The 24,355-nt window shown below is 32.5% G+C and overlaps 1 protein-coding gene across 1 annotated transcript in view; it reads left to right on the top strand.

The window, feature by feature from the left end:
• Positions 1-23,097, top strand: part of LOC141343827 (acetyl-coenzyme A synthetase, cytoplasmic-like) — a 23,820-nt gene extending 723 nt beyond the window's left edge. Inside the window, exons 3-18 of the mRNA XM_073848485.1 lie at positions 4,377-4,468; positions 4,612-4,715; positions 6,609-6,681; positions 8,283-8,358; positions 11,045-11,126; positions 11,260-11,397; positions 13,012-13,182; positions 13,323-13,456; positions 16,434-16,566; positions 17,898-17,954; positions 18,049-18,129; positions 18,238-18,346; positions 20,952-21,020; positions 21,365-21,541; positions 22,220-22,294; positions 22,384-23,097. Coding sequence (XP_073704586.1) covers positions 4,377-4,468; positions 4,612-4,715; positions 6,609-6,681; positions 8,283-8,358; positions 11,045-11,126; positions 11,260-11,397; positions 13,012-13,182; positions 13,323-13,456; positions 16,434-16,566; positions 17,898-17,954; positions 18,049-18,129; positions 18,238-18,346; positions 20,952-21,020; positions 21,365-21,541; positions 22,220-22,294; positions 22,384-22,511 — 1,699 coding nt within the window. The 3' untranslated portion in view covers positions 22,512-23,097. The remainder of the gene's footprint in view (positions 1-4,376; positions 4,469-4,611; positions 4,716-6,608; positions 6,682-8,282; positions 8,359-11,044; positions 11,127-11,259; positions 11,398-13,011; positions 13,183-13,322; positions 13,457-16,433; positions 16,567-17,897; positions 17,955-18,048; positions 18,130-18,237; positions 18,347-20,951; positions 21,021-21,364; positions 21,542-22,219; positions 22,295-22,383) is intronic.
• The last annotated feature ends 1,258 nt before the right edge of the window (positions 23,098-24,355 follow it).

Genomic DNA, 24,355 nt, shown 5'->3' with positions numbered 1-24,355 from the left:
CATAAATATATGCAATTATTTATCATTATAAATATAATTATTTATAGTTAATGCAATAGGTTTAATATGTACTTTTAATGTTGAAAATATGATTTTATAAGTATTTACATATTTGGCAGAAGCTCCTGTTCTTCTAGACAGATTATTATGAGTTTTATTGAACCTTATCGCCTGTGTTTGACATCGACTATCACATAACACTCTGATTACATATTGTAAATTGTGATAAGATGGTTCCTGTAAGAATTGCATGAATGATAGATGAGAAGTCATCTAAATGTTCATTCCAGATGACCTCTTGTGAACATCTCTGACTGTTTCCAATATATAATCAAAGGGATTTAATATTGGCTTGATGTCAAACTGTATGCGGGTGACATGGTTCAGCAACGTTGTTGTCATGTTAGGAATGCTGTGAAGTATTAATAGTCTTTTGGAACAAGAGGGTGTCATGTAACTGCTGTTATACAGAACTAAAGTCATATATCAGTCATTTCGCTATTTAACCATATTCTAACAGAGTGAATCTCACAAAAAGGTATTCAGGTCATATTTAACCCCAAATTATTTGTGTAGACATTAAAATTGTATTGTGCATATTTTATTACTAAACATATATGCATATTATTATATATTATATATATTGTGCATTTTTTAATATTACAAATATTTTATTATTTGTATTTTTTTATTTTATATTATATTTTTATTTTTATATATATATAATATTATTTAAATAATATACAAAATAATATATACGCTTTAAAAAAAAAAAATATATATATATATATATATATATATAAAAACACACACACACACACACAATTTTATTAAATAAATTATTAAATAATTAAATATATATTATATATTGTAATATATAAATAAAAATATATTATTATTATTAGAGCAAATAATGCAGTTGTTAAGGAAAAATGGTGAGATGTTATCAAATGCATGTTAAAATTTGTTGAAGTATGTTTTAAACATAATTTAAAGATTTATTTTGTTTAAAACAGTGTGATGTTAGTATTATTTATGTGCTATTTTAGCCTTTATTAATATTTAGAATTAGCTTTTTTTATTTCAGTTTTCAATTAAATTTGAGTAATTTTATTTTGCACTTTTGTCATTTATTAGTTTTTGTTTTCAAATATTTCTATTTATTTAATATTATTATAGTAATATTATATATAAAATGTCTATTTTTTATTTTTTTATTTAAATTTTAATAATTTTAGTACTTAATCTTATTTATTTTAATTTATTTGCAATGGCATATTTTAATATTTCAATAAAAAAATATTATTAATAATAATTGTCATTATTAATGTTGTTAATATTGTTATTATTAAAGCAAAATACATGTTTTTCTTTCTTAAGATTGTGGGTCAATATGCAAAATGTAAATAGCACGGGTATACAGGTATTTGTAGCAATAGCAATCCATATATTGCATGGGTCAAAATTATCGAATTTTATTTTATGCCAAAAATCATTAGGATATTAAGTAAAGATCATGTTCCATGAAGATATTTAGTACATTTCCTGCCATAAATATATTGAAACTTAATTTTTCATTAGTAATATGCATTGCTATAAAAACTTTAAAGGCGATTTTCTCAATATTTAGATTTTCTCTTTGCACCCTCACTGCAAAAAATGCTTTTCTTACTTAGATTTTTTGTCTTGTTTCCAGCCAAAATATCTAAAAATTCTTAAATCAAGAAGGATTTTCTAGACAAGTAAAAATGATTTTCTTGTTTTCAGAAAAAAACAAGCCAAAATTAAGTGATTTTTTCTTAGAACAAGCAAAATAACCTGCCAATGGGGTAAGAAAAAAAATCTTATTTCAAACTGAAAACAAGATTATTTTACTTACCCCATTGGCAGATTATTTTGCTTGTTTCAAGCAAAAACACACTTCATTTTGACTTGTTTTATCTGAAAATAAGACATTATTTTTTACTCGTCTAGAAAATCCTTCTTGATTTAAGAATGTTTAGATATTTTGGCTGGAAACAAGACAAAAAATCAAAGTAAGAAAAGCATTTTTTGCAGTGCTCAGATTTATATATATATATATATATATATATATATATTTTTTTTTTTTTTTTTTTTTTTTTTTCCAGATTTTATCATATATATATACATATATATATATAAGCTTATTTATTCAGCTTTCAGATGATGCATAAATCTTAATTTTAAAAAACTGACCCTTTACTATCAAATGAACAGGTTTGCATGGGTGAACAGAAGCGTATCATAAGGACAGATTCCTGTAGCTGTAGTTCTTTTAGTCTATAGTCTAGACTGTCTCTGTCTGGCACGTTACATGAGGTGGTTTTGGCAATGAGTCTCCCAACAAACGCCAAGAAGCGAAGCATGCAAGCCATGCTGAGGCGACACTTCAGTTAGACATTAACCATCAAGTGCTAATGGAGGACACAGGATTTCACACAGGCTCTTAAAAGCAATATGGACACTACATATAATCAAAGATATGGGGCCTTTATTATGTAATACAAAACATGCAATGTGCAGCCTCTGAGGTCAGCATCCATTCATTATGCTGCCATCTATTCATTCCTAAGAGGTCGCTTAGCTTAAAAACTGTTCATCTTGTCAGCGGTCCATCACGGTCTTTCCTTTTTTGGACGGCCAGGTGCAGTTGCACAGTAAACTGAGGCTGAAAGCTTTTATGGCGATTTGCGTTGTCACAGTGGTCCCTGTGTTGCATGAATTCACACAGCAGCTATCAGCCTATTTCTGCTTAAACAAGCAGAAACAAATGTACAAATTTGAGCCTAAAGTGTATTTTAACAAGGCATGTTGCCATATTACAATCTATTTAATTGACTTGTACAATAAATAAAGCCCACTGGCCAAACTAACAGCTGACGGACATCCAAATCTAATGGAGGCAGCAATGCCAAAGTACAACCCTATTCCTGTAAAAATGAGACACGTTGAATGGGGTCCAAAAGTCTGAGACCACATAGACAATCAAAGTCTGATGTCAGTGTGGGAATAAAAAGTTTTAGGATTGTAAAACAACACATTTATGGAATAAAATGATGATTCAAATGTGATTAAATGATTCAAACTGAGATTTTTTTTTTTTTTTTTTTTTTTTTTTTTTTGCTTTTGGAGCAAATAATGCAATTGTTAAGCAAACTGGGTGAGACATTGTCAAATGCATGCTAAAATTTGTTAAAATATGTTTTAAAAATATTTATTTTGTTTTAGACAGTGTTATGTTAGTATTATTTATACACTATTTTAGCATTTATTAATATTTAGAATTTTATTCATATTTTCTGAACTTTATTTTCAATTTAATTTGTGTAATTTTGTTATGCACTTTGGTAATTTATGACTTTTTTATATTTATATTTATATAGTTACTGTAATTTAATAGTAAATACTGTAAATAGTGAGAATTGGACCCTAATCTAAAGTGTGACCAGAATAATTTATGTAGTTATCTAATGTTTATTTGAAATAATTAAAATAACTGTTTCATGTCTATCCTTGTATCATTAACTTGTCAAGGTTTCTACGGGATTTAGAAAGTAATACTTTTTGGAGAGAGTAATTTGTACAGTAATCTAATTACATTGTTAAAGATGTAATAGTAACTAGTAATACATGACTTTTTTAGAGTAACTTACCTAACAATTTCCTACTGTAAAATATCAAAACATAATTTCGATTAGTAATATGCATAGCCAAGAACTTAATTTAGACAACTTTAAAGGTGATTTTCTCAATATTTAGATTTTTTTGCACCCTCAGATTACAGATGTTTAAATAGTTGTATCTCTGCCAATATTTGTCATATCCTAACAAACCATACATCAATAAAAAGCTTATTTATTCAGCTTTCAGATAAAGTGTAAACCTCAAACATTTCAAAAATTGACACTTATGACTGGTCCAGGCTCACAAATTAGTAATATTATTTAAAAAAGTCTATTTTTTTATTTTTATTTAAGTTATATTCATTTTAGCACTTAATCTTATTTATTGAATTGATTTTCCAATGCAACATTTTCACTTTAAATGTTAATAATGTTGAATTTATTAATGAATGTTAATTTAGTTAACATTAAAAACACTGCATTCAACTTTTCACTCAAATTACTGATAATATAATTTGTAATTACATATTAAATGCAAAATAAAAGCATTTTCACAATAATTTCTCAGATTTTCTGGAATTGCAAAATCATTTGAAACAGAGTAATTTGTGGATTTATGTGCTTAATGTGTTCAATAAGGTATGTTCAATTTGCCAACACACTGTATTGCATAATGACGGCCATGAATCCATTATTTCCAAATGGTTTAATATTGATCTATCTTTCCTGCAGGGAGGGAAACTCACCTGATCATCACCAGACCATCACCTACAACCAGCTGTTGAGAAATGTGTGCCGATGTGCCAATGCATTGAAGCTGTTGGGTAAGACCATCATCTTCCTTTGGTCAGCTTTTCTAGAATGCAAATGTGATATTATTGCGTTCAGTTTGAATCTCGGACATGCATATGTGAGTATTTTCACTAATGCTTTCACATTTACATTGATGCTTATTTCTGTGCTCCAGGTGTGAAGAAAGGAGACAGAGTGGCCATCTACTTACCCATGATTCCAGAGCTGGTGTACACAATGCTGGCCTGTGCTAGAATCGGGGCTGTTCACTCGATAGTGGTGAGTTATAGAATTATTGTTGGGTTTTAAAGGACTGGTATGCTGAAAATGTACCCAACCCAAGAGATGAGTTTGTTTCTTCATTAGATTTGGAGAAATTTTGCATTGCATCACTTGCTCACCAATGGATCCTCTGCAGTGAATGGGTGCCGTCAGAATGAGAGACCACACAGCTGATAAAAACATCACAATAATTCACAAGTAATCCATACCACTCCAGTCCATCAGTTAACATCTTGAGAAGACAAAGGCTGTGTGTTTGTAAGAAACAAATCTATCATTAAGACATTTTTAACTTTAAACCATTGCTTCTGACTAAAATGCAAGTCCAGAATCCATAATATTGCTTGAAAAAGTGAAAAAGTCACCTTGAATCAGGAAAGATATTCTACACAGATCAAACACTGTTACAAGTGAAAACAGTCCAAAACAGCTCTAAACAAACATGTGGGTGGATTTTGATGTGAGAGTCAACAGGACAACTTTTTCACTGGAGGAAGCGTTATTATGGACTATGGCCAAAGTGACGGTTTGAAGTTAAAAAGGTTCTAATGATGGATTCGTTTCTTACAAATGCACAGCTTTTCACTTCTCAAGACATTAACTGATGGACTGGAGTGTTGTGGATTACTTGAAGATTATTGTGATGTTTTTATCAGCTGTTTGGACTCTCATTCTGACGGCACCCATTCACTGCAGAGGATCCATTGGTGAGCAAGAAATGTAATGCTTAAAGGAGAAGTTGACTTCAAGAACAAAAATGTACAGATAATTCACTCACTCCCTTGTCATCCAAGATGTTCACGTCTTTCTTTTTTCAGTCGAGAAGAAATTATAATTTTTTAAGGAAAACATTTCAGGATTTCTCTCCATATAGTGGACTTCTATGGAGCCCGCGAGTTTGAACTTCCAAAATGCAGTTAAAATGCAGCTTCAAAGGGCTCTAAACAATCCCAGCCAAGGACAAAGGGTCTTATTAAACAACTGGTCATTTTCTTAACAAAATGTACAATTTCTATACTTTTTAAACTGAAATGCATGTCTTGTCTAGCTCTGCGATGCACATGCATACTCTGTGTACTCCAGTTCAAGACAGTTAGGGTATGTCGAAAAACTCCCCTCTCATTTTCTCCTCCAACTTTAAAATTGCCCTACATCGCTGTTTTACCATTTTTTTAAAGGCGTTTGACCTTCTTTGCATGTTCACTTTGTAATCACAGGGTTGGTACTTCTGCAGTGATGTAGGATGATTTTGAAGTTGGAGGAAAAAATGAGATGTGAGTTTTTCGACATACCCCAACTGTATTGAACCGGAGTACATAGAGTACGCATGCACAACGCAGAGCTAGACAAGATGAGCATTTGAGGTTAAAAAGTATATAAATTGTACATTTTTTAGAGAATGACCAACCGTTTCGCTAGATAAGATAACCAAATCTGATAAAGAAATAAACTCATCCACATCTTAGATGGCTTGAGTAAATTTTCAGCAAATTTAAATTTTTCGGGTGAACTGCTCCTTTAAGCTTTATAGCGTCTGTCGAGGATGGTCTGAAGGAGAGTTTAAACTCGGGTCAGTATTTAGCATGGTATCGTTGATATGCATGAAATCAGTATAGCCTCGTACATCCTGCCAAGACTATTTCTGCCCACCAAGCTTCTTTAGCCATGTAAAGGTTGTAGATGGTGTTAAAAATAACTCTGAAGTGCTTTCAAGGGTAGCTTGTATCTGATATCAAAGCCTATTTTTATGTTTGATGATGACCCCATTTCAGCCAACTGTTATTCTAATAATTTATTTTTGTTCCTCAGATATCCATATTACTTATGTTGAGAAATAAAGATAAAAGTAGATGCAGAAACATCTAACTCTCTTATGTCTTTCTTATTCAGTTTGCAGGTTTCTCGTCTGAGTCTTTGTGTGAGAGGATCATGGATGCTCAGTGCAACATCCTGGTAACAGCAGGTAACATTAATTGTTTTATGGTAGAGGTCTAGATCTGTGTGTTTAGACTCACTGTATGTTTCTTGGGTTTGTTTAGTAGATGAACTAACAATGACCTGTTACAGATAAGCTGGAAATACAGTAAGTGATAACCAGAGATAATGTGACGTGAGATGTGAGGTGGAGTTTATAGCACTGGAAATCCTGTGTGTGTGTGTGTGTGTGTGTGTGTGTGTGTGTGTGTGTGTGTGTGTGTGTGTGTGTGTGTGTGTGTGTGTGTGTGTGTGTGTGTATGTGTGTGTGTTGGTGTATACAGTTGAGGTCAAAAGTTTACATTTATTTACATTTATTTAAGCAAAATAAGAAGGATCATACAGAATGCATGTTATTTTTTATTTAGTACTGACCTAAATAAGATACTTCACATTAAAGACGTTTACATAGTACACAATAGAAAATTACAGCTGAATTTATAAAAATGACCCTGTTCAAAAGTTTGCATACACTTGATTCTCAATACGGTGTTGTTACCCGAATGATCCACAGCTGTGTTTTTTTTTTTTTTTTTTGTTTAGTGATAGTTGTTCATGAGTCCCCTGTTTGTCCTGAACAGTTAAACTGTCTGCTGTCTTCTTCAGAAAAATCCTTCAGGTCCCACAATTTCTTTGGTTTTCCAGCATTTTTGTGTATTTGAACCCTTTCCAACAATGACTGTATGATTTTGACATCCATCTTTTCACACTGAGGACAACAAAGGGACTCGTATGCAACTATTACGGAAGGTTCAAACACTCACTGATGCTCCAGAAGGAAAAACTATGCATTAAGAGGGGGGTGAAAACTTTTTGAATATGAAGATCAGGGTAAATGTAACTTATTTTGTCTTCTGGGAAAAATGTAAGTATATTTTGTAGCCTCTGAAGGGCAGTACTAAATGAAAAAAAATATGATATTTAAGCAAAATAAGAAAAATTTACACATCTCCATTCTGTTCAAAAGTTTTCACCCCTGGCTCTTAATGCATTGTTTTTCTTTCTGGAGCATCAGTGAGCGTTTGAACCTTCTGTAATAGTTGCATATGAGTCCCTCAGTTGTCCTCAGTGTGAAAAGATGGATCTCAAAATCACACAGTCATTGTTGGAAAGGGTTCAAATACACACAAATGCTGAAAAACCAAAGAATTTGTGAAACCTGAAGGATTTTTCTAAAGAACAGCGGGCAGTTTAAATGTTCAGGACAAACAAGGAACTCATAAACAATTATCACTAAACAAAAAACTACAGTATTAAGAATCATGTGTATGTTTCTCTTGTGGACTATATAAATATCTTTTAAGTGAAATATCTTATTTAGTTCAGTCTTAATTAAAAAAAGAACATGCATTTTGTATGATCCGTCTTATTTTAGTAAAATAATTGAAATTTTGCAGATTCTAACTAATGTTAATGCAATATTACTGCTCATTCCAGCAACCTGGTACACTTTGTTTCCTAAAGCACTGATAAAATGTGCATCATCCTACAGTCTATCTTTCTCCTCCTCTTTCTTTGTCTTCCTATCTCATGTGTTTGCTCTGTGTGTGTGTGTGTGTGTGTGTGTGTGTGTGTGTGTGTGTCCTACAGATGGTGTTTACAGAGGTGACAAACTGATCAATCTAAAGAAGATTGCATCTGAAGCTCTGGAGCGCTGTAAGGAGAGGTACATCCCTGTCTGCTGCTTTTCACTATCAGAGGAACCTTTGTTTACATCAACCTCTCACCCGTCTATTACTAACACACACACACACACACACACACACACACACACACTGGAGCACTCACCCAATCAGAGACTGTCGGAGGTTGCCAGGCAACAGCACAGTTTGGAACCCTTTGCTTCATGTCACCATGGCAACGTGGTAAATGAGACATATGCATAATAGAGCAAACAGAAAGCATGTAACATGGGTGAGAATTGAGTAACATGTGACTGAATGATGATTCTATGATTGATTCATGAATATTGATGGCATTACTCAATAAATGACATAATGGCATAATGAGAACATCTGTGCAAACATTACTATTATTATTCATACATATGAGCTCAGAAATGTACAAAAAAACTCTAAAAACTAGCAACTGCAAATGTGACCCCGGACCACAAAACCAGTCTTAAGTCGCAGGGGTATATTTGTAGCAATAGCCAAAAATACATTTTACAGGTCATCATTAGGATATTAATTAAAGATCATGTTCCATGAAGATATTTTGTACATTTGCTACCGTAAATACACTGCCGCTCAAAAGTTTGGGATCAGTAAGATTTTTTTATGTTTTTTAAAGACGTTTCTTATGCTCATCAAGTTTGATCAAAAATATTTTGAAATTATTTCAATTTAAAATAATTGCTTTTTTTGTGAATATATTTTAAAATGTAATTTATTCCTGTGATACACTGCAAAAGAATGCTTTTCTTAATGAGATTTTTTGTCTTGTCTCCAGTCAAAATATCTAAAAATGCTTAAATCAAGAAGGATTTTCTAGAAGAGTACAAATTATTTTGTTTTCAGAAAAAACAAGTCAACATTTTATGTATTTTTTGCTTAGAACAAGCAAAATAATCTGACAAGGGGGTAAGCAAAAAAATCTTATTTCAAACAGAAAACAAGATTATTTTTCTTACCCTATTGGCAGATTATTTTGCTTGTTTCATGCAAAAACGCACTTAATTTTGATTTTTTTTTTTTCGAAAACAAGACAGTAATTTTTACTTGTCTAGAAAATCCTTCTTGATTTAAGAATTTTTAGATATTTTAGCTGAGAAATAAACAAGACAAAAATCTAAGTAAAAAAAGCATTTTTCGCAGTTTACAAAGCTGAATTTTCAGCATCATTACTCCAGTCTTCAGTGTCACATGATCTTTCAGAAATCATTCTAATATGCTGATTTATTATCAGTGTTGCAAACAGTTGTGCTGCTTAATATTTTTTTGGAACCTGTGATTTTTTAACAAAAAAAGTTTAAAGTTTAAAAATATATATTTTTTAAATAGAAATATTTTGTAACAATATAAACTAAATATAAATCAAGTTTGAGGTCAGTAAATTTTTATTCTTTCTTTTTTTGAAAGAAATTAATACTTTTATTCACCAAGGATGGGTTAAGTTGATAAAAAGTGATAGCAAAGACATATTGTTAGAAAATATTTCTATTTAGAATAAATGCTGTTCTTTTTTAACATTTTATTTATCAAGAATCCTGATAAAAGAATCACAGGTTCCAAAAACACATATATAGTAGCACAACTGTTTCTGTCATTGAATAATTCTAATAATAAATCAGCATTTTAGAATCATTTTTGAAGAATAATGTGACACTGAAAACTGAAGTAATGGCTGATAAAAATTCAGCTTTGCATCACAGGAATAAATTATATTTTAAAATATATTAATTTAGAACACCATTATTTTAAACTGTAACAATATTTTACAATATTAATTTTTTTTCAGCATTTTTGATCAAGTAAATGCAGCCTTGATGAGCATGTAAGAATCTTTTAAAAAACATTAAAAATCTTACTCATTCCAAACTTTTTAGTGGCATTATATATCAAAACTTAATTTTTGAGACATTTGGACACCTTTAAGGCGATTTTCTCAATATTTGTGACCCTGGACCACAAAACCAGTCTTAAGTCGCTGGGGTATATTTGTAGCAATAGCCAAAAATACATTGTATGGGTCAAAATTATTGATTTTTCTTTCATGTCAAAAATCATTAGGAAATTAAGTAAAGATCATGTTCCATGAAGATTTTTTGTAAAATTCCTACTGTAAACCTATCAAAATGTAATTTTTGATTAGTAATATGCATTGCTAAGAACTTAATTTGGACAACTTTAAAGGTGATTTTCTCAGTATTTTGATTTTTGCACCCTTAGATTTCAGATTTTCAAATAGATGTATCTTGGCCAAATATTGTCCTATCCTAACAAACTATACATCAATAGAAAGCTTATTTATTGAGCTTTCATATGATGTATATATCTCAGTTTTGTCAAATTTAACCTTATGACTGGTTTTGTGGTCCAGGGTCACATTTAGATTTTTTTTCACCCTCTGATTTCAGATTTATGAATAGAAATTACAAATAGTTGTATCTCAGCCAAATATTGTCCTATCCTTACAAACCATCAACGGAAAGCTTGTTTATTCAGCTTTCAGATGATGCATAATTCTCAATTTCAAAAAATGTACTCTTATGACTGGTTTTGTGGTCCAGGGTCACATATAATCATTGGCAACCACCCACAGCATCCTAGAATCATCCCAGTTAATTCGCACAACATTTTTTACTCTTAAATGTTTTTTTATGTATGTAATGTGATCTCTGTCTCCTTCAGCATGGCCTTGTGTGTTCAGAAGTGTGTGGTGGTCAAACATCATGCTTTCAGAACAAGCAGTGATGCTTCCAACAAACTACAGGTTGGTCAAATGATCGAGTTGTATGGACTACTTACAGTATATGATGCTTTTCTAGCAGGAAAAATAAACATATCCACCAGCACTTCAATTAATGACCAATCTATTGTCTCTTGTGTGTGTGTGTTTGCTCCAGACCCCATGGGATGAATCATGTGACATCTGGTGGGATGATCTGATGGATGGTGTTTCAGACAAGTGTGAACCAGAGTGGATGGACTCAGAAGATCCTCTCTTCATACTTTACACCAGCGGCTCCACTGGAAAACCTAAGGCAAGGGACCCTTCACCTAGAATTTAAAATATAGAAGTGTTACATACAGTCCATACAAACACTAAAGTTCAAAAGTTCAGGTCAGTACTTTTATTTCAGCTTTTATTCAGCAAGGATGCATTTAATTGATCAAAAGTGACAGTAAAGACATTTATAATGTTACAAATGATTTCTGTTTCAAATAAATGCTGTTGTTTTGAACTTTATATTTATCAAATAATCCTGAAAAAAAAATCTTTCCACAAAAATATGAAGCAGCATAACTGCTTTTAACATTGATAATATTTAGAAATGTTACTTGAGCAGCAAATCAGCATTTTAAAATGATTTCTGATCATGTGATACTGAAGACTAGAATAATGATGCTGAAAATTCAGCTTTGATCACAGAAATAACTTACATTTTATAATATATTCACACAGAAAACAGTTATTTTAAATTCTAATAATATTTCACAATTTTGAAATAAATGCAGATTTGGTGAGCATAAGAGACTTAATTCATAAACATAAAAAATTCTTACTGACCTTACTTTTGAACACTAGTGTATGTAAACACATACATGCAATTGAAAAAAAAAATCAATGCAAAGCAATGTGCATTAAGATCATCAAGGTTGTTTAAAACGGCATACTACCATACTGTTCATCAGTGTTGGGGAAATATACTTTTAAAAGTAATGCATTACAATATTGAGTTTCTCCCTAAAAAAGTAACTAATTACATTACTTAGTTACTTTTTATGGAAAGTAATGCGTTACGTTACTTTTGAGTTACTTTTCAAATCTGGGCAGGGCTTGCTTGTTTGTTTTTAATATAAAAAGTTCTATTTTTGGCAAATGTGAAAGCTTTTCACATCAAAAGCCTCAGGCTTAGAGAAAAGTAAATTGATGTCTGTACAGTAGACCGCAGAAGAAAAAATGTCAACTCTTCAGCAATAAAAAAAAGAAAAGAAAAACAAATGTTAGATTATCTTGAGTAATTTTTGCTTATTAGCATGGATGAATTGGATCATCGAGGGTCGGCAGCAAAGACGTCGGTTAATAAAATGGGATTAAATACATAAAGGATATTTGTGTTATTTAACATTTAATTATTGCATTGAATTTCACTGTTTTTGTTTATTTTGAGACATACTGTAGCTGTTTTTTTAGTGAGTGAGATGAATTAATGCATGTTCACATTTATTCTAGAACTAAAGTAACATCTTACAATTATCAACATAGGGACAAGAGAGCTTTTAATCAATAAATGGGGGGGGGGTATTTTCTTGTCAATTAAAAAGTAATGCATTGAAAAAGTAATCTTATTACATAACGTGTGTTACACTGCTGCTCATGTATAATATGCACAGCATGCAAATTTTCTTTATGCATGGAATAGCCATACTAAAATGTGCATTGCTAAAAGTTAAGATATTCTTGCCAAAAATGTTTTAAAATGGCAAAATATAGCAATATTTATTTCAATATGTTAGCTGGACACCACTTACTGAACTAATGTGACAATAATTAAAAACCTAATTATAGGCAGCATACAGCATATACTGCACAGTGTGCATTAAGCAGTATGTGAGTATTAATTTCATTGATTCATTCCTTCATTTCTGTACAGGGGGTGGTTCACACCGTCACTGGCTATATGCTCTATACATCACTGACCTTCAAATATGTTTTCGATTATCACCATGATGACGTTTACTGGTGCACAGCAGACATTGGCTGGATAACAGGCCACTCCTACATCACATACGGCCCGTTAGCCAATGGAGCCACCAGCGTGCTGGTAAGACATATAATGCAGAATATTTACATGCACAAATTGGTAAATTGCAAACTTGTTTCAGCAATATTCAGCATAGCCTTTACTGTCATTTCCAAATTTATGAAGCCAGTTTGATCTAATATTTATCATGTGTGTGGTAGTTTGAAGGTGTACCGGTGTATCCTCATGTGGGCCGACTGTGGGAAATAATTGAGAAATACGGAGTGTCTAAGTTCTACACCGCACCCACTGCTATTAGACTGCTGATGAAATACGGGAGAGAACCACTGCAGAGGTAAGCACACACACACACACACACACACACACACACACACACACACACACACACACATGTTTTATGGGGACATTCCATAGGCGTAATGGTTTTTATACTGTACAAACCGTATTTTCTATGGCCCTACACCTACCCTACACCTAAACCTAGCCCTCACAGGAGATTGTGCACACTTTTACTTCCTCAAAAAAACTAATTGTGCATGATTTATAAGCCTGTTTCCTCATGGGGACCTGAGAAATGTCCCCACAAGGTCAAAATCTACTGGTATTCCTATCCTGGTGGGGACATTTGGTCCCCACAACGTGATGAATACCAGGTACACACACACACACACACACACACACACACACACACACACACACACACACACACACACACACACACACACACACACACATGTTTTATGGGGACATTCCATAGGCGTAATGGTTTTTATACTGTACAAACCGTATTTTCTATGGCCCTACACCTACCCTACACCTAAACCTAGCCCTCACAGGAGATTGTGCACACTTTTACTTCCTCAAAAAAACTAATTGTGCATGATTTATAAGCCTGTTTCCTCATGGGGACCTGAGAAATGTCCACACAAGGTCAAAATCTACTGGTATTCTTATCCTTGTGGGGACATTTGGTCCCCACAACGTGATGAATACCAGGTACACACACACACACACACACACACACACACACAATATGGTTATATCTAGCTGACTAAATAAGCTTTCTATTGATGTATGGTTTGTTAGGATAGGCCAATATTTGGCCGAGATGCAACTATTTGAAAATCTGGAATCTGAGGGTGCAAAAAAAAGTCTTTAAAGTTGTCCAAATGAAGTTCTTAGCAATGCATATTACATTTTGATATATTTACGGTAGGAAATGTACAAAATACTGTATCTTCATGGAACATAAACTTTATTTAAGGCGAGACACTGGAGGTGAACAGGGTAAACAAAATAACTAATAGTCATCCCCTTACTTACCCAGTTGATTGATTACATTGATAATTGCAAACATTTTTTGTATTACAAGTTTTCTAAAATGTTAGGTTTAAATATGCAAATGAGGCAATATTTAATGAAACATGCGCTAATTTGCGTACATTTCTAGTACAAAAATCTAAACTGGATGAAGTCCGTTTTAAAAATTCTTGTTTAATTTTTTTAATTTCTTTTGACAAATTAGAGTCAAAAGTTTTTACAGAGCGAATGTTGGGTATCTCATGTCGCCATGATTCAGAAAAAAACCTAGAACAGACAGGAAACATTTTTTTTTTTTACCATTTTTTTGGAGAATAAAATGTATAAAATCAAGCAAATTATTTATGAACAAATCCCTCTGTAAAAACCTTCAGGATATAGACAGGAATAAAAATGTTAAGTTTGCTGTGTGTAAGTGTTACTGAAATTGAGATTTATGGCTCAGTGTAGGAGACAAAAATCATTTTGAGAAAACGGCCCTTTAAAAAAATGCATTGTAACTGAAATCTATTGACACAAATAGATAAAATGCTATAAAAGAAACACTTAACAGTGTTTTTTTGGATGTTTTCTTTCCACTAGTCTAAAAAAAACACTTTATGAAAAACCAAAAAGACTAAAATCTCAAACTTGATAGGTGCAGAAAAAACCGTGTTTTGCCTGCAGTGTCTCCCCTTAATTTCCTTATAATTTTTGGCATTAAAAGAAAAATCAATAATCATGACACATCCAATAATTTTTGGCTTTTGTTACAAATATAACGGTGATACTTATGACTGGTTTTGTGGTCCAGGGTCACATATTTTATAGCCCCCTAAACCTAACCCCAAAACGTAGCTTTTTTTGTTTTTGAATTTCGAAAAACACTGTTTAGTATGATCTTAAATCTTTTTGATAACAATTACACAAGTCTAATAATTTAATTATTAGTAAACTAAACCATACCCTAACAGAAAACTTAATATTTTTTCAGGGAAAAAAAAAAAGTAAACCATAACAGTACAAATTATAAATTATAAAATTTATATTATAAATGTGACCCTGGACCACAAAAGCCAGTCTTAAGTATCACTTGATTTTTCTTTTATGCCAAAAATCATAAGGATATTAAATAAAGATAATGTTCGATGAAGATATTTTGTTGATTTCCTACTGTAAATATAACAAAACTTAATTTTTGATTAGTAATATGCATTACTAAGAATTTCATTTGGACAACTTTAAAGGCGATTTTGTCAAAATTTTGATTTATTTTTAGATTTTCAAATAGTTGTATCTAAAACAAATATAGTCCTCTCCTAACAAACCATACATCACTGGCAAGCTTATACATAATTTGTAAAATTTTTGTTCAAATATTATTATTTTTTTTATCTTGAAAAATCATTAAAAAAATGTTTTAAAACATATTTAAAAACTAATTAATAACAATTAGTATTGTTAAATAAAATTAAATAAAAATAGCAATTATTATTGTTAACATGTTATGACAATAATAATACTATCATAAAAATAAAAACACATAAATACATACATAAATATTGCTATTATTGTTTTATACAAAGAGGTGTCCTCCAGGGGGCGCTGGAGGCCTCAGAAAACTAAAGCCATCATTGAACTGCATTCAAATCTTACAATGTTTTAACTTATTAAAGACATTGTATAACAGTTCACCTAGTCCTTCTACCACCTGGTAGCAGCTGTTGTGAAATGGTTAGATAGAAGTGGATGGTGTTGAACTCACACATTTATATTGTGTGATGAGTCTCTAACACATCTCTCAGTGGTGTGATAGTGCTCACACAGTGTTTACTATCACTATCAAAAGGTTGTTAGCGCCACCTATTGGACAAAAATTATTTTAGAAAAATTACCTTCTGTCATGCAGTTTGTGCTTCAGACATCTATTGATCTATTTTCAGATATAATATCACACCGTACTGTGGAAAACAATTTTTCGGAGTAATCTTGGCTTAATCTGTCTGTTTCAGGTATGATCTGTCCAGTTTGCGTGTGTTGGGTACGGTTGGTGAACCCATAAACCCAGAGGCTTGGCTTTGGTATTATGATGTTGTGGGTCAGCAGCGCTGTCCAGTTATCGACACCTTCTGGCAAACAGAGACGGTAAATGTGACCCTGGACCACAAAACCAGTCATAAGGTTAAATTTTACAAAACTGAGATATAAACATCATATAAAAGCTCAATAAATAAACTTTCTATTGATGTATGGTTTGTTAGGATAGGACAATATTTGGCCGAGATACATCTATTTGAAAATCTGAAATCTAAGGGTGCAAAAAATCTAAATACTGAGAAAATCACCTTTAAAGTTGTCCAAATTAAGTCCTTAGCAATGCATATTACTAATCAAAAATTACATTTTGATAGGTTTACAGTAGGAATTTTACAAAAAATCTTCATGGACCATAATCTTTACTTAATTTCCTAATGATTTTTGACATAAAATAAAAATCTATAATTTTGACCCATACAATGTATTTTTGGCTATTGCTACAAATATACCCCAGCGACTTACTGTAAGACTGGTTTTGTGCTCCAGGGTCACAAATCATTTACAACAATCAAAACCAACCAAGACACAAGTTTGTTAAACCTAAAAACCAATTTGTGATCGTGGACCACAAAACCAGGCACAAGGTTAAATGTTTTGAAATTAGGATTTATACATCATCTGAAAGCTGACTAAAAATGCTTTCCATTGATGTATGGTTTGTTAGGATATGCCAATATTTGGCTGAGATGCAACTATTTGAAAATCTGGAATCTGCTTAATTTATTTTATTTTTTTTCTTCTTTTTTTGGAACCTGTAATATTTTTTTCAGGATTCTTTGATGAATAAAACATTAAAAAGAACAGCATTTATTTAACATAGAAAACTTTTGTATCAATAAACACCCTGTTTAAAGTGTGGGGTCAATATTTTTTCTTTCTTTCTCTCTTTGAAATAAATTAATATTTATTCACCATGGATGTGTTAAATTGATTAAAAAAAAGTGATAGTAAAGACTTATATATTAGAAAAGATTTATATTTTGAATAAATGCTGTTCTTTTCAATGACAATATGACAATCTCTGTCTGAGATGCAACTATTTGAAAATCTGGAATCTGAAATATTGAGAAAATCACCTTTAAAGTTGTCCAAATGAAGTTCTTTGCAATGCATATTACTAATCAAAGATTACGTTTTTATATATTTACAGTAGGAACATTTTTAAATATCTTCATGGAACATGATCTTTACTTAATATCCAAATGGTTTTTGGCATAAACGAAAAATCGATAATTTTGACCCATACAATATTCCCGTGCAACTTAAGACTGGTTTTGTGGTGCAGGGTCACATTTAAATCAGCATTTTACCTTAAGTGGCATGAAAGACACAAATGCTCAATTCATAATTGATAAGTTAAACTTTTCTTGTGTCGACAGGGTGGCCATGTTTTGACTCCACTTCCAGCTGCTACACCACTGAAGCCTGGATCTGCTGTAAGTCTCCTTAAATTTACCTTCACTTATATCTTACATTCATTTTACTATACTGTAAATAAGACTCTAATATTGACGAGTCCTCTCTATGCAGACCTGCCCATTTTTTGGAGTTCAGCCTGCTATTCTCAATGAACACGGAGAAGAAGTAGAGGGCGAGGCGGAGGGATACCTGGTGAGATTTGCATCCTAGTTTTAGATCAAGCAGTGGTGCAGATATTCCAGCTGTTATTTCCAAGCTGCATGAGTTTATTCGGACTATAAATGGATGCTTTGATCTCAGGTTTTTCGGAAGCCCTGGCCGGGAATCATGAGGGGTGTGTACGGGAATCAGGAGCGATTCGAGAGCACCTACTTCAGAAAATTCCCAGGATATTATGTGACAGGAGATGGTAATGTAGCAACACATCCATATCAGATGCAGTGTTGCTGAATGTTACTTTTGAAAGTGGAATGTTACATTATTGCAAATGTGATTATGATATATTGTTACTTTTTATAGAATCATGTGTTACATTCTCTTACATCTTTAAATCCATATGGCAAAAAAGTAAATTTGTAGCAATAGCCAACAATACATTGTATGGGTCAAAATTATCGATTTTTCTTTAATGGAAAAAAAAAATTAGGATATTAAATAAAGACCATGTTCCATGAAGATATTTTGTAAAATTCCTACTATTAATATATTAAAACTTAATTAATATGCATTGCTAATAACTTTATTTGGACTTTAAGGGCGATTTTCTCAATATTTCGATTTTTTTGCACCCTCAGATTCCAGATTTTTTAAATAGTTGTATCAGCCAAATATTGTCCTATCAAAGGAAAGCTTATTTATTCAGCTTTCAGATGACGTATAAATCTCAATTTAAAAAAATTGACCCTTATGGCTGGTTTTGTTGTCCAGGGTCACATATAATTTTTTTTTCTGGCCAAAATATATCATATACACTGCCGCTCAAAAGATTTTTAATGCTTTTTAAAAGACATTGTTTTGCTCATCAAGGCTGTGTTTATTTGATTAAAATATACAGAGAAAAAGAAGTAATATTGTGAAATGTTAATGCAATTTAAAATAGTGGTTTTCTAGTTTAATATACTTTAAAATATAATTATTCCTGTGATGCAAAGCTCAATTTTCAGCATCATTACTCCAGTATTCAGTGCCACATGATCCTTCAGAAATCAGAGTTGGAAACAGTTGTGCTGCTTGGTATTTTTTTGGAACTGTGATACTTTTTTTTAGGATTCTTTGATAAATAAACCTTTTGTAACAAACATCTCATTCAAAGTTCTCTCTGTGAAAGAATATAATAAAAACAAATTGATAAAAGTGAAAGTAAAGACTTTTTATTATTTTGTAAGATTTTTTACTTTTTATTCCTCAAAGAATCCTGAAAAAAGTATCACAGGTTCCAAAAGCACAACTGATTCCAACATTGATAATAAAAGTAATAAATCAGTATATTAGAATGATTTCTGAAGGATCATGTGACACTGAAAACTGATTAAATGGCTGATGAAAATTCAGCTTTGCATCACAGATATAAATTATATTTAAATTAGCATGTTAAGTATTAAAATAGTAAAAATAGTATATTAAAATAAAAAAACTGTTATTTTGAATTGCAATAATATTTCACAATATTACTTTTTGTCTGTATTTTTGATCAAATATATGGAACTTTGATAAGCATAAGAGAGTTTTTTTCAAAAACATTAAAAATCGTACTGATCCCAAACTTTTGAGCTGCAGTTACATAGATAATACCTTACTTTACACAGGTTACATCCAAAATGCAATCTGACTGAATGACATGCAGTTATTTAAAGGAGTAGTTCACTTTCAGAACAAAAATTTACAGATAATGTACTCACCCCCTTTTCATACAAGATGTTCGTGTCTTTCTTTCTTCAGTTGTAAAGAAATGGTGTTTTTTGAGGAAAACATTTCAGAATTTCTCTCCAAATAGTGGACTTCTATGGTGCCCCCGAGTTTGAACTTTGAAAATGTAGCTTCAAGGGGCTCTAAATGATTCCAGCCAAGGAAGAAGGGTCTTATCTAGCGAAACGATCAGTTATTTTCATAATTTCAAAAACATTTACAACTTATATACTTTTTAATCTCAAACGCTTGTCTTGCCGAGCTAGACAAGATGAGCATTTGAGGTTAAAAAGTATGTAAATTGTCTTTTTTTTTTTTTTATAGCAAATAACCAATCATTTAGCTATATAAGACCCTTTTTTCCTCTGCTGTGATCATTTAGAGCCCTTTGAAGCTGCATTTTGGAAGTTCAAACTCGGGGGCACCATAGAGGTCCATTATATGAAGAGAAATCCTGAAATGTTTTACTCAAAAAACATAATTGCCTTATGACTGAAGAAAGAAAGACACGTCACGAACATCTCGGATGACAAGGGGGTGAGTACATTATCTGTAAATTTTTGTTCTGAAAGTGAACTACTCCTTTAATGTGTATTTGTCGTGTGCTCAGTTTTTCATAGCAGTCACCATGTGGCTGTTTTAGCAGAGTCACCAAACTTCAGCGGTCACTATACTTTTTTGCCATATGGATTAAAGCTCAATAAATAAGCTTTCTATTGATGTATGGTTTGTTAGGATAGGACAATATTTGACTGAGATACATCTATTTGAAATCAGAAATCTGAGGATGCAAAAAAATCAAAAAGACTGAGAAAATCACCTTTAAAGTTGTCCAAATTAGGTTCTTAACAATGCATATTATTACAAATCAAAAATTACATTTTGATATGTTTACAGTAGGAATTTTACAAAAAATCTTCATGGAACATGAACTTTACTTAATTTATTAATGATTTTTGGCATAAAAGAAAAATAAAAAAATTTGACCCTCGCAATGTATTTTTGGCTATTGCTACAAATATACCCCAGCGACTTAAGACTGGTTTTGTGGTCCAGGGTTACATATGTCAGTATGTATGTACTGTAACTGAGTGTCCTTGTTTCCTCAGGCTGCAGGCGGGACAAGGACGGATATTACTGGATCACGGGCCGGATTGATGACATGCTGAATGTCTCTGGTGAGACTTTGAGATTGTCTTTCAGTGCTGCCACCTAGTGGTTACAGGCGCTATATTAGTTTCCTTCAGAAATCATTCTAATATGTTGATTTTCTGCTCAAGATACATTTCTGATTATTATCAATGTTGAAAACAGTTGTGCTGTTTCATATTTGGGGGGAAGGACAGCATTGATCTGAAGTAGAAATCTTTTGTAAAATTATAAAATGTCTTTACTGGCAATTTAATGACTAATTTAATGCATCCCAGCCGAATAAAAGTTTTAATTTCTTTAAAAGTACAATCATGCTGACCTCAAATCTTTAAACGGTAGTGTTAATTCCCATCTTCGTCTCTTCTCTCAGGTCATTTGTTGAGCACAGCAGAAGTGGAGGCGGCTCTGTCCGAACACCCGTCAGTAGCTGAAGCGGCGGTGGTCAGTCGGCCTCATGCAGTGAAGGGAGAGTGTCTGTACTGCTTCGTCACTCTGAAAGACCACAAAGAGTTCAACCGCTCACTCATGGAGGAGCTGAAGAGAAAAGGTTAGGGGTCATTATTACATTAAATACTGATAGAAAATACAATCTGCATCTATTTTATACTTACTAATACGCATTACAAGTAACGCAAGTTACATAATAATAATACTTTTTAATTGACAAGAAAATATCTGAGTTACTTTTCCCCCCATTTATTTATTAAAAGCTCTCCTGTCCCCATGTTGAGAGAAACTGTAAGATGTTACTTTAGTTCTAGAATAAATGTGAACATGCTTTAATCTCACTCACTTAAAAACAGATAAAATAATCAAAAACTGAAATTCAATGCAAACCTGCAATAATTAAATATGTTAAATAATACAAATATCCTTTATGTATTTAATCCCATTTTATTAAATGATGTCAACCTTCAATGATCCAATTTATCCATACTAATAAGCAAAAATGACTCTTCTGCGGTCTACTGTACAGACGTCAATTTACTTTTCTCTAAGCCTGAGGCTTTTGGTGTGAAAAGGCTTTTACATTTGCCAAAAATAGAAAACAAACAAGCAAGCCCTGCCCAGATTTAAAAAGTAACGCATGACGCATTACTTTCCATAAAAAGTAACTAAGTAACGTAATTAGTTACTTTTTAAGGGAGTAACTCAATATTGTAATGCATTACTTTTAAAAGTAACTTTCCCCAACACTGCTAACTAACATGTGTTTTTCATTTAGTGAGGGAGAAGATCGGACCAATCGCCACGCCAGATTTCATCCAGAATGCTCCAGGGCTTCCCAAAACACGTTCAGGTACTAAGATCTAATTTTTGCATTTTCAGATTTTCCCCACGTCTTTGCTTTTGCTTCTAAACTTAAGCTCTCCCCCCCCCATCCTGTAGGTAAGATCATGCGTCGAGTTCTGCGACAAATCGCCCGCAATGAAAAAGACCTGGGTGACCTTTCGACCCTGGCTGACCCCAAGGTTGTGGAGGTGCTGTTCAGTCAAAGATGTGAGGCAGCAGCATGAACATGGCTCTTTTCCATCTCTTCTGATGCCTCTGTGACCCTGTGAGCGGTAAAGACTTTGGGTTTGGGTTAGAATGGGCTCTCGTTCTAATGGGGTTAACTCCTTTCATGATTTAGCTGAAACAAACAAAAGTACAAAATGAGATGTTTAACAAAACCTCACCTTCCCACAGTTATTATAATATAGTCAGATTTTCATTGATTCTTTTCCTATTCTGTCAGGTGATATATTATGTAAATATTTTTCTTTGTTTGTGATATTTTTTTGTGCCACATATTTTTTCAGTTGCGTCCATAATTGCAGTTTCTCTCTGAATTATTTCATACAACAGAAAAATAAAATCACTTCTTTATTTAATTTCACAAATGTGATTCAGAAATGTTAGTTTTGAACCTTGCAGACTTGACCATGTTGAGTTGGTTTGTGTTTTTTTCTCTTTTTAATTTGATTTGGTATGAAACAATTGTGAGAGAAATATGAATAAGCTCTATTAAAGCCAGTTGTTAATGCTACTTTGACAGAAATATTAGTTACTGCTCTGTTTATGTTTTTATGAAATAAAACATATATCTGATGAGGTATCTCAGCTATTTCTTATCACTCATTATTTTAATATTTGGGAAAAAAGGTACATTTTAACATCTCCAACTCTAATATCAGTGTTTAAAGCAAAATATGATTAGATTATGCACCTCAATATCATAAGTGACCCTGGACCACAAAATCTGTCACAAAGGTAAGATTTTTTTAAATTGAGATTTATACATCATCTGTAATCTGAATAAATAACCTTTCAGTTTATGTATGTATGGCTTTTAAGGATAGCTTAGCTACAAGTGTTTAAAAATGTGGAATCTGTGAGTTCGAAATAATCTAAATATTGAGAAAATTGCCTTTGAAGTTCCGAATGAAGTTCTTAGCAATGCATAAATTAAGCTTTGACATATTTACGGTAGGAAATTAACAAAATATCTTGATGGTACATGATCTTTATGTAATATCCTAATGATTTTTGGCATAAAATAAAAATCGATCATTTTGACCCATACAGTTTTTAACATTAAACTTAATTTGTGAGGTCACTTTGAAACATTTGGCCTTCACAAATAGCCAAACCTACTTACACACTCCCTTTTGTGGCTCATTGAGGTAAACACAACCTTATTGACCTCTCGGTCTCTGTACATCGTGAACTTCTGTCCTGTGTTCAGCTCAAAACTTAATCTTCCTATGCTCGCAATGCATGTTCGCGGGCAACGGAAGATTATGTCCATGTTCTTTATCAAAAGATCATTTTGTTCAAGCTCTGATCGGATCATCTCCTTTTTCTTCCTGTTTAAGCTGGGGCACAACAGATGCTTCCATGAAACAGCGTAATATTACAGGAGCATAAAAATCATACGATTTAAATAACATCTTTAAATAAGAAGTCTTGTCTTAAGAGTTTCACATTGTAACATAACGTTAGTGTCATATCATTGTTATGTTGAACTGTTATGTAATGCGTACCAGGATTTATCACAGACATTTTCCTGATGCTCTGGTGTGATAGGCTTTCCACTGAAACACAGAAATTAAATTGATTTTGCTTTTGTAATGTCGGATATTTGTTTATATGGACGCACCTGAGGGCTGAATGAAGCTGAGTTGACATGACTGTACAAACAGATGCAAGATGAGAGCAAATCTGCATCAGAATATCATGACAACACGTTGGGCTGCAGTGGTGCCGTTACCATGACAACAGTCATCTTGGCAAGACCCTTCATCTTAACAAGAGCGTGCAAAGGTTTAGAAGCCCGACAATGACTGTGCCATCTGCCGCTCAAACACACACACACACA

The sequence above is a fragment of the Garra rufa genome, chromosome 10, assembly GCF_049309525.1.
Source record: "Garra rufa chromosome 10, GarRuf1.0, whole genome shotgun sequence".
NCBI classification, from domain to species: domain Eukaryota; kingdom Metazoa; phylum Chordata; class Actinopteri; order Cypriniformes; family Cyprinidae; genus Garra; species Garra rufa.
This window is presented reverse-complemented; position numbering and strand designations above follow the sequence as displayed.